Here is an 11,479-nt window from a genome sequence, read left to right on the forward strand (position 1 = left end):
GGGGCCCGCCCCATGAATAACAAGTGTGAGACCCCCGCCCCCTCGTCTCCATCTGACCTCTGTCTGGCCGCCGAAGGGGCATCGATATTAAACATATTTCTCTCCTCGCAGACAAGCGCACAAAGTGGGAACAACCTATATCTCTTCCATCTTATTATTTGTCCGCAAAATACACCGTATAACGATCGACATATACGGCAGCTGCGTTCAGGGGTCTTATTTTGTTCTCCTCTCGCCCAAGAACCGGTCGACCATTCTGACGAACGGGTATTGTTACCTCCGAGAGCACAGCGACGTCCCCCCTCCTATTGGACGCGTATGGCACGACAGAGGAGAAGGAATGCGCCTTTGGTTTTGGTCAGCATAGCGCAGCAGGGTCGCAAGAATGCGGAGCGCTGCAACGTGGCGGCTTACGGGCGTTGAATGGTACGTGCAGGCAGCAGAAGACGTTAGGCCTGGTCATACTTGCCTTTGCCTTTACTCTGTACACCCTGACCTTACCTTCTTCTGTGGCCCCGGCTAATGTAAGCCAAGCAGGCACAACAACCAGAACGCAACGCTGCCTCCCTGTCCAGAGGCAAGCATCATGCTTGGAAGGCGCTTTGCAATCTGTTTGTTCGTCTGCGCGCAGATGCGATCGACGTCGCTATCCGTTGAAGAAAGCAGAAACAAAAAGCAAATAGCCGCCAAAAGCTTGAGGCTTTGGGGGCGTGCGTACTAAAAACAGGGAGAGGGAGAAGCCATAATGCTCGGGCATATACCTCTTTAGGGAAAGTACACCCACTAGGCTGGCTTGACCCCCCGGATGAATCGATCCAACCCCTGGCAAGATCTACTAGATCCCCGACTACAGCGGCCCTCCCCAGTCCATTGCCCTGTTTAGTAAGTGAAATTATACAGTATTGTCCTTTGGCCTCATGGCTGTCCCAAACAAGGTGTGGTTGTCATTTGTTGCGCGCGAACACACATGCATGCACACACACACACACACATTCCTACTCATTCTCATACACACACACACATACACACACACCGCGTCCCGCTGTCGCATCGTGGCGCCCACAGTTGCTGCATATCATCCAAAAGAAATCTCGAATTGCTCAGTGGCATTGGCCAACCCGTGGCCGATGTGAGACTCTTACCTCAATCATGCGATAGCGCCATCCAAGTGCTTACGGGGGCCGTTGAGGGGCAAGCGAGCTTCAGGGCTGCGATCCCGTTGGCTGGCTCATGCAGGGCGCCGTCAATACTCATTACGGCTATCAAGAGAGTTGTACCGATGTCTCAGACGAAAAGAAAAGCCACTATCGTGCGAGATATCACGCTGTGTGCGTCGTGTGCGTGCGTACGTGTGTGATGCGGCGTCTGGTATGCGCCTCGGACGGATGCCGTGGATGGACGAGCCCACTTGTGCTTGTGCCTGTGCTTGTATGGCGCATATTGACAGTGTCTTAGTTGTGTTACAAGACGTTCATCCGATTGTTCTTTTTAGGGGTTCGACGTGGTGTCAACGGCCCAGTTGCAACCCCATTTTGCTGCGGTGCTGCACGACATCCCTGTCTTCCGAGACCTGACCCCCAAAAAGAGCGAGAGACACGCGAGGTTCCGGTGCTGCGAAAGACACCAGAGACCGGAAAAGAAAAAGAGGAAAAGAAAATAACCAGGAGGGAATGGGACGACTCCACAACCAATTTCAGCTTTTGCTTGGGTCCGCCATCTGCAGGTCAATAAAACGAAAGAAAAAAAAACCGAAGCGCCCCGCATCTGCATTCGGAGGGCTGAGCTGCTGGATGCCACAGCCGAGAGAGCGCGAGACGACGGTTCAGACTTGGCTGGGCGCGATGGAATTACCCGAGAGCCGTCTTGTCGGAAGGGTTGCCAAAGCACCGGAGGCGGTCCCCTTCCCGCTGAACCAATTGGGATCCTGACGTCATCAGCTGAAACGGACGAGATCAAAAGACATTGCCTCCTGGCAAGGAGAGTGTGTTGTGAGGCTGAAGACACTCGTCCACTGGGAGGGGCACGCGAGATCGCTTTACTGGGCAGCTGAACATGTAGGCCTATATCACCCTCGAGCACACACTTCACACGCGACAGACAAATCAAGCATGGGGCAACTCGGTGGAGCTCGGGTCAAGCCGCCGGTCCATCGCAGGCCTTCCTTGCCATGACGTATGGGGCAAGGATCTGCACCATATCTGAGCCCTGCAACTGGACCGTGACAGGTTTTGGCCTACGACAGCCGTGAGAGACAGCGACAAGGATCTCTCGCAAGGTGGTCGAGGTCGAGGCAGCAGGTAGCAGGCAAGTGATGCACGACGACAGGGCACTAACCGGTAGCATCATGCCAGCGATCTGTCGAATGGGGCCCGCAAGTGACCTCCTCTTGACTTGGACCCGCCAATGCCGTCGAGACATAGATGCCATGTTGTTTGGAACGTGTGACAAGGTTCGCCGAGGCCAATATGAACCGGAGAGCATTTAAAGGCAACTTTCCTTCGTGGTGCAATGGCAAGGAGATATCGTAGAAAATGCTAAGACCCAATCTCGATGTTTGTGTGGGACCCCTTCGCTTACCAGCATACGCACATACATACATCTATAGCTATATCTCTAGTTGATTACGCCTCCCCAGAAGCGAGCTACGGGAAATAGACCAGACGTGTGTGGCACTTGTCAGATCACCTATCCCCTTTCCAACCAGATCAGATCAGATCAGAGCAAATCAAATCAAGTCATATCAAAGCACAAATCCAAGATACAAGAACAAGAACAAGAAAAGATGAAGATGAAGAGTCGCAAGGCCATCACCAACACGCAACGACGGGCCTTGCGCAAGTGGTTCTTCGACCCGACGACCAAGGACGGGCCCAAGACGCACAATGACGCCTCGCTCTGGTGGCAGCAGGCGTACGGGTACTACCTCAACTCGAGCACCGTCAGCGAGATCCTGAGCTACAAGTACGACCCGCTGGACAACGCGGCGTCGAGCGACCCGGCGTACTGCCAGACGGGCACGCGCAAGCGGCAGCGCCCGCCGAAGTGGGAGACGCTCGAGGAGGAGCTCATCAAATGGGTCTTCATGTACGAGAGCATCGCGGGCGAGGGCGCCGTCTCGGGCGCCATGCTGCGCGAGAGGGGCGCCGAGCTGTGGAACACGCTCGAGTGCCACCGCGGCATGCCCATGCCCAAGTGGAGCGAGGGCTGGCAGTGCCGCTTCAAGTCACGCTACGCCCACCGTAAGCAGAAGATGCTGGAGGAAATGGCACGGAACTGCGGCTTGGGCAGCGACAGCAGCAGCAGCAGCGGGAGTGGCGAGGATCAAAGCGACATGAGCAGCGGTAGCGGCAGCAGCAACAGCAGCAACTGCGGAGGCTACGTCGACTTGATGAGTACAACGACAACAGCGGCAACCTACGGGAACGGCGGGGTATATCATTGGTGATTTGAGGCCCGAACCGACATAGTGTCGTTCTGTATCTCAAAATAGATACGCGAGGTTGGGAAAGGGACAAGGGCGCATAAATGGTTTGGCAAAGGGGCGTTGGTCTGTATTTCTCAGTGGTTCGTTTTGCAGCCGGGGTGTCGACCGGATGGCCGGATATTTCACATACAGGACACTGGCGCTTTGATAGTTACAGTAGTGAGCACAACATAAGACAAGAATTGAAATCGTCCTAACTCGTACTCAACCCCCTTAACCCCCCCAGGGGCTTGTTCGCCGTACTTCCACTCAGCCGGCATGAAGAATTGGTTAGCCGAGCTTATTGTTACCGATGTCGACTAGATCCGCCGTGTAGATCATTGATTACTTTGAAGGTGTGTGAGTGCCTGTTGCGGAGGAGAGGCGGGGTGATAGACCTTGCTGTAATCTCCGATGGGCTGTGATCACCGATCACCATTGCTGCCCAGATTGCCCCTCCCCGTAGCCAATGATGGTCGGAATTGGACAACGTGATAAAGGCCATGTCTGATTCGATGCCTCTCCTTTTCGTGGCACGGGTTGTGAGACACCACAAACGGCGCGGCGGTGTTGTGTTCTTCAGCCATGGCCTGATTATGTTCTCTTCCACCTTCCAGGCCGCTGGGCTGGATGCTGGCGTAGTAGTCTTTCCAATACGAGGAGTTTCCCATTTCCGACCGGCTGATGAATGGAAAATGACCAGGGTTATTATATTGTCCGAGGGGTGATTGGCTAGCGGGACGGTCAGGAAAAACAGGGGCCTGCCCACCGCTACATAGAAGCAGGCCGGGATGGTGGCCGGTCCAGACTTCGTCTAGTCTAGGCATGCAGCTTAGGCTGTCGGGCACTGGGTTGTTGGGTAAACTAGTAAAAAAAGGCATCAGCCCTCGCCGTCTTGGCGCATGCAAAGGATCAGCGCCAAAGGGGCAATTTGACGAAAGCCAGCACGATGGTTGCATATCAGCATCGCTGACAGCTGGATCTGGCTGGCTGGCTGACCGATTTGGGTGGGCGGAGGCTCCATCCGGCTCCCGCCCTACTTTCTTGCTAGGGCTGTCGCTTTTCCTTCTCTCTTTCTTGCTTTTCTTGCGGGAGAAAGGCCGACGTCAGTTGTCAGTTGTCTCTCGTCTGTAACGTTATTCTCCACGTTGCAATCCCGCCGTCGTTCGGTTTTTGTTGCTGCCTGCATGGGATCGGGCATCGGCATGGGTCAGCCGACTCACCACGCATGTTTTTCTCACCCTGCCGCCTGCGCGCGCCCTGCGTGGTCGAGTCATCGCATCGCATCATTTTCCATAAGACCCATTGAATTTCTCGGCGACTGTTGCTTGGGCTGTCTCCCTCGATGTGTGCGTGAGCAAAAGGTCGCCTGCGCAGCTCGGATGCGACGGTGATTTATTTGGATTTGGTAGCACGTCGCTTTCCCCTCTGGTCTGGCCCGTATTGACGCGCCTTCGTGCGGATTGGATCCCGGTCAGCCCCAAAGGTAAAATTGTGTGCCCAGGGGCGTGGCACTACGACGACTATCAGACTATGTGTCTTCAGGGATGATAAGCAACCAGCGACGGACTAGAGAAAACTATCGAGCAATGGTTGTTTACTATGTATGCTTCCCGCTTGCTTACTGCTTATATTGTCATGACGTTGAAGTAAGGCTCAAGCCCAATGTTTTAGCGTTTTCCATGTTTAGAAACACACACTCACACACACACACATGTGGCAGACTCGCACACACACACACACACGCTGACACGGGAAAGCATCGTTTGCTGACTCGGACTTTGGCTAAGGCCTCAGCTCTCAGACACCACCACCGACCACCCCCGGACTTTTTGGCTGGTGTCGGCACTAGCTCCTGGCCATAAATAACTACCGAAGGGACGGGCAAGGTTGAACCTAGTCACGTCATGCATTATTCCGTCGCGCCATGTCTTAAAGGTGCCAAAATGCTTGAATGGACCGTCAATCGTCGGCAATCCGGTCGCCAGACGATCGCGACTTGTTAACTCCCTGTGTCCCCCGTGGTGAGTGAGACGCTGCGCTGCTGCCGTGCACCCAGGCACTGCATGCAAGAAAAAGATCCGGCCTGTATGTAATGCGACCTAGCCAAGTCGCGCAGCGGAAATTGAAACACGTCACATGAACCAGAGAAATCTCGTGGGAGGATTCGGATGCAATCTTATGTGGTATTGGGAGCGACACCACCAGCTGTCATGTATTTTTGGCTGCCAATCCGACACTAGCAAGGATGCGACGCCATACCCCGCAGCCCACCAACGCAAAGAACAACACCACATTGTTTGGTTCTGCAGTCGATGCAACCGTAGCATTGGGTTTTGGCCCGTCCATCACTTAGACTTTAGTGCGACGACGATTCGTACAATGACCGGAAGACAGACGACGGCTGGCTAAGCAGATCCCGCGGAACGCCAACCTCGACCACCCGACCGCTGTCCAGCACAATGACCTTGTCGAAGTCGGTAATGGTGTCCAGTCGGTGGGCAATTGCGATGACTGTGACATCCCTGAACTTCTCGCGAATCACAGACATCATGTGAGCCTCGGACTCGGGATCGAGGCTGATACGCAACAACCAATTATTAGTATGCGAATGTGAATGTGGGTGGGAGTGAATGTGTCCTCTACTCACCTGCTGGATGCTTCGTCCATAGCCACAACCTGGGAATGATCCAGCAAGGCCCGCGCCAGACTAAAGAGCTGCTGTTGCCCTTTAGAGAGGGTCGAGTCTGACAGCTCCGCGCCGAGTCCACCCTTGGCCTCGATGGCGTCCCAGAGGTGGGCTGCGCGCAGGGCCTCGACGATTTGCTCGTCGGACGATCGCTTTCGCGGGTCGCAGTTCAAGCGCACGTCGCCGGAGAGGAAGACGGTATCTTGGGGAATCGCCGTGAGCCTCTCCCGCAGCGTCTCGCGTGACATTCGCGCCACATCGACCCCGTCGATGGTGATGGTGCCCTGGTAGTTGATCATGTGGAAGAGGGCCAGTAGTGTGGAGCTTTTCCCGCTGTTTCGGGCAATCAGTTCGGCGGGTTCTTTTTTCGTGATTTTGACAGGTCGTGCTAGTAGGGATTAGGGATCAGGGGTGCTCTTACCTTCCGCTGCGTCCACAAATGCCAATCTTCTCGCCGTGGTGGATGACTAGGCTTAAGTCGGAGATCGCAGGCTTCTCTGCGTCGTCCTTGTACGTCGCCGTGACCTTGTCAAAGGTGATGGCACCCGTGGCGGGCCACTTGTCGGGCGGCTGCTGGGTCTCGTCCGCCAAGTTCTCGTTGGGCGTCGATTCCTCGAACCTTTTGACGCGGGCCACGGCCCCGATGGAGGTCTCGAGCAGGGTCCAGCTGCTGATGGCGGACTTCAGGGCGGCGCTAAGAGTCATAATGTTGAATAGGGCCACACCGGTGAAGCCCACGCTCGTGCCTTTTCGTAGCGACACGGCTATGGCCACCAAAACAATGGCCACCACGGCCACGATGAGATCGAGTACCAGGTTGAGCCATCTCTGGATGCTGTAGAGAAGGTAGAACGGCTTCTGGGAAGCGTCGAGGCGCTCGTCGGCTCTCAGGACCAAGTCTTCCTGCCAGCCGAACGCCCGGATGGTGGCCAGGCCGCCCAACGTTTCTAGAAACTGGCCGCTGCAAGGAGTGGTCACAAAACACCGGTTAGTGGATACGACACTTCCTTTTTCTTTCATTTTTTGGTAACCCCTACTGCAATGCAGTTCTCATGCGCGGATGTACTTACTAGATTGGGCTCTTTGCATCCAGGTCCAGAAACCGAAGCTGGCGAGAGGTCCTGAGGTAGAACTTTTGCAGAACCCACAACACCCCGAACAGGATGGGATATCCAATCAACAGCCAGTACGAGGCCGGGATGATCATCAGTGCTTGGGCGAGACTTGTCAATCCATCTGCCGGGTGGTCGGGGGTCATTAGCTCTTGGCACGCAAATAGACATTGCCTTTGTATTTAGCGGCACTCACTTGTGACAAAGTTAATTAGTGAGAAGGGTAGTTCGGCATCGACCAGGTTGATGTCTTGGCTGAATCTGTCACAAGCAGTGTAAGTCGCACAGTCACTGCGGCTCTTCGCCAGGCAAAAGAGGCGTCGGGCTTACCTGTTGGTGATGGAACCAATATCTGTCACGCTAAAGAATGTGATAGGGGCACTGAAATAGATCACCGTTAGCGGATTGGATGCCAGGGCTTGGGAGTGATGCACCATTACCTCAGAGTGGTTCGTAGAAGTGTGTAATGGAGCTTGGCGCCGGATATGACAGCCAGGTTCAGTAGAACATGCCTAAGAAAAGTGTCAGTAAGCACACGAAGGTTGCATGTAGTTTGCTGTCAACGTACGCGCAGGTCAAGACCAAAGCGACCAGAGCTGTCATCTCGAGTGCCGTAAAGATGCCGAGGTATTTCCCATTGTACTTGTTGGGATTGGCATCGTTTGCTTCTCCCCACCACGATAGAATGATTTCTGCCAGGTATCAGTCCGTAAACAAGAAGTCGTAGGTTCTTGGGTAGTACTTACCTGGGAACTTCAGACAAAAAACAAGTATTGTCTGCAGGGCGAAGAAAACAAAGGTCTTGGGCCATCCGAATGTTCCAAAATAGTACTTGTAAACAGAACCATCTCCAAGACGTTGGGTCGCTTCGTCCACAGTCCTGTTTAATGAGTCGTTAACAGCAGCTGCTGGTGCAAATTCGGCTTCTTTGGGGTTTTCCTGCGTTTCTTTGGCGGTGCTTTCGTCCTTCACTGGCTCGATGCCCAGCTTGGTTAGGTAGTCTTGCTTCTTCGTGACATCTTCACGGGGGCCGTTTTCAACGACGGTTCCATTTGCATCCAGCCCAATGATGAAGTCGGCATGGTCCAGAAGGTGCACTAGCGTAGCTGTCAGTCTGGTTCTCGGATCCAGCCTGCAGGAGGGTGGGTGTGGGGGTCTTGCATACCTGCATGTGTCACCAATATGGAGGTGACGCCTCGTACTTTCAGCAGGCCACGGGGGCCGAAGACCTCTCGGACGATGTGAGACTGCGTGTGCAGGTCCAGACCACTGAAGACGTCGTCGAACAAGATCAAGTCCCGCTTGGAGTAAACAGCTCGTGCGATTGCCTGGCTGCGTTAGTACGGGCGGATGCTCTCTCAGCCGGGTAGGGGCGATAAAACCACGTACGACTCGTTGTTTCTGCCCGCCACTAAGACTGAGCCCGTTGCTGCCGATGACGATCTGGTCGCCTTCGGGGAACTGCTGGAAGTCCTCCTCGAGGGCGCATGCGCGAATCACGGTGGCGTACCAAGCTGCGTCGAAGTGCGAAAAACCTATCACATTAGCGCGGAGCGTCTCATTCGCCAGCCAAGGTTTCTGGTCGCAGAATGCGACGCTGCGCGAAGGTGGAGTATTATCATTATTGGTGTCGTCGTTAGTGCTGCTGCTATTAGTAGTATTTGTCGCCAGCTGGACCACGCCGCGGCGCAGCGGGGTCTCGCCCAGGATCCCTTTGAGCAGAGTGGACTTGCCCGACGCGATTGGCCCGACGACCATGGTGAGACAGCGGGAGGGCACGCGCAGGTTGAGCGAGGGTAGCACGGGACCTGCATCCTTGGACCACCCGAAAGCGGCATCCTGCAGCCGGACGGCGTCCCCTGCCGGAAGCGGTGGCTGCTGCTTCTCGCTGTTGCTGCCGCCCCAGCCATCCGCGTTCGAGCCCTCGCACGACGACTTGTGAGACAGCGTTTCGGGAGATTGGCTTGTGGGGGCTGCTTGCTCCGCGGAAGAAGAAGAAGAGTCCGGCTTTTGTCTCAAGTAGTTCTCGATCCTCGTGAAACACGCCACGCCCGCCAAAATCTCGGGGACGTAGGCAAATATGAGGTCGAGAGGCTGCGTGATGAGAGCCAGCAGAGAAAGAGTGGTGAAAATACGGTTTGACCCCAACAAAGTATTGCTGTCACCGTGAGACTGCGCAGCCACCACACCAAAAGTGAGAACGGGCGCCAGTGTTACCGGCAAAAACGCTGGGTAGCGCTGTCAGCACAAAATCACAGTCGGACTTGGTTAGTAACTCACAGACTGTGACGACTCCTAGGAGCATCAACCTGAATTTGCGGGCAGACGAGATCTCATCCATCCGGAGCTGTTGGATGAGTTCCGTTGAGCGTTTCACCCATCCCAGCATCTTGACCGACTTCACAGAGCCAAGTAGCGAGGACGTGATTGCTTTCGTCAAGAATTAATTTCAGCATCAACATTGAGGGTTGAGGGGATATTCACTTACCAACTCGTTTCTCAAGCACCTCCATCCATGACGCCTGGAAGGCACCGGCAAAACTGGATAGCACTACGGCAGCAAATGTGCAGACTAAAAGATATTAGTGAACCACGAGGACATCTTTTCAATAGTAAATGGGCATTCTTACCAAGTGCAAGGACTATAGGGGCAACGAAAATCGCTCCTACTTCGGTATACAGAATCCACATTGCAATTCCGACCTGCACGATAGTTGACCACGTCTCGTGAATATGGACCATACCCATGACGATTCTTTCAACGTCCGTACTCATCAGGCTGAGGGCTGTGGCATCTTCGGCTACGGAAAGATTCATAGAGAGTGTACTTCGATAGATGGTGGTCACGAGGACACCTCGCAGCATGACAGCGAACCGATAAGAGAGGTGCTGACCCCACGCAGTAGCCACCTTTTGCGTGTTAGTGAAACTCTCAAATCCAAAATGGAGATAACTTACTGCGATGCAGATATAGATGAGCCCATAGGCTGCGATGAGCCCGTAACCAATATTGTCTTGATATTCGGATCCGTCATATGGTGTACTCAAATAGCCTAATATGGTACGGATGAGAAAGGGCTGAGCGAGCTGAGCTGCTACCACTATCAAAAAGGGGAACATGGGTGCAAAAAGCTGCCATTTGAGCGCCCAGAACACCGCCACCAACAGTGACCCTTCATCTCCTGAAATCACTGGTAAAGTCAGTTCTGCGGAATTAAGAGTTGTGTAGAAAGCACTTACATTTCTCGACAGGCCCGCGGACTTTACCCCACAATACAGGAGATAGGAGGTTTGGGTCAACATCTTGGAGAGACGGAACGGACAATGCAGTAGAATAGCCTCTCCATAGCATCGGATTGAGCCAGGAGAAGAGAGTTCGTGTGAAGATACCGCCACTGATCTCGTTGCCGTTCTGCTTGATTTCCGGACCAAACCACTTGTCCTTGCGAACCTCCTCCAGGGCAAGAAGCCCTATCTTGAGCCCCAGGGTCACCGTGAAGAGGGCAGAGATGGCACTTGCAGTCTCACCCAGCCAAAGGGTCCTGATGCGCACGATATCGAGAACGATGGATATCAGAAGGTAGGTGTCCATGAGGAGCGGAGGACCTAGAGACTTGCCATGCTCCAAGAACGAAAGAGCCATGAACGCGAAGCAGTCGACCACGCTCAGTGCAGCGGCTGGGACCGTTGCCCTCGTTCGCTGTGAAGGCGATCCATTCCCAGCAGCCCATAGAGCGAGCAAAACAACGGAGAAGGCTAATAAAATCCCGATTACCAACTGTGGATGAGTCAGCTTGTGGGTGACTTGCATTGAGTCATAAAAAGAGCCGTACCAGTTTGATAGAGCGAAGAATGACGCCCCCGACTCGAGACTTCCGGGTGAACAACGTTGCTATTCGAATTGCCCCTAATATCAGAAATACTGCCGATGGCAGGATTGAGAGGATAGTCTCTTCGAACAATAGAGTGAAGTCGAACGTTCGTGCACACTCCGGAACGGCGGGCCCGAAGGCATCGTCAACGGCTGGTGGGCAGCTCAATGCGGATGAGTTGCTATCTGCGTTGGAAGCCATGTTTGCGATAGATCTGGTCACTTGCAACTCATCGGCGAAGCATATATCTTGCAGAATTTGAGCAGATCCAACTCCTTTGCACGCACATATGCAAGGGGGACCCAGCAATCAATGATTGTAGATCGATGTGGTTCGTCGGTGC

At 54.2% G+C, this 11,479-nt stretch overlaps 2 protein-coding genes across 2 annotated transcripts; one reads left to right on the top strand and one right to left on the bottom strand.

The window, feature by feature from the left end:
• Positions 1–2,788: 2,788 nt before the first annotated feature.
• PG998_007092 (mariner-Tc1 transposon family protein) lies at positions 2,789–3,445 on the top strand (the record flags this gene model as incomplete). The annotated part of the gene is made up of 1 exon (XM_066873908.1): positions 2,789–3,445. One exon carries the CDS (start codon positions 2,789–2,791, stop codon positions 3,443–3,445), a length of 657 nt encoding a protein of 218 aa, XP_066729853.1.
• A 2,377-nt stretch (positions 3,446–5,822) lies between these two features.
• Positions 5,823–11,337, bottom strand: PG998_007093 (ATP-binding cassette transporter; the record flags this gene model as incomplete). Its single annotated transcript, XM_066873909.1, has 17 exons — positions 5,823–6,042; positions 6,114–6,485; positions 6,574–7,113; positions 7,223–7,388; positions 7,461–7,525; positions 7,595–7,645; positions 7,705–7,776; positions 7,833–7,956; positions 8,011–8,361; positions 8,430–8,592; positions 8,654–9,492; positions 9,545–9,694; positions 9,753–9,836; positions 9,895–10,174; positions 10,223–10,455; positions 10,505–11,042; positions 11,098–11,337. 17 exons carry the CDS (start codon positions 11,335–11,337, stop codon positions 5,823–5,825), a joined length of 4,488 nt encoding a protein of 1,495 aa, XP_066729854.1.
• Between the last annotated feature and the right edge of the window lie 142 nt (positions 11,338–11,479).

The sequence above is a fragment of the Apiospora kogelbergensis genome (assembly GCF_038363985.1).
Source record: "Apiospora kogelbergensis strain CBS 113332 chromosome Unknown utg000005l_segment0_segment0, whole genome shotgun sequence".
NCBI classification, from domain to species: Eukaryota; Fungi; Ascomycota; class Sordariomycetes; order Amphisphaeriales; family Apiosporaceae; genus Apiospora; species Apiospora kogelbergensis.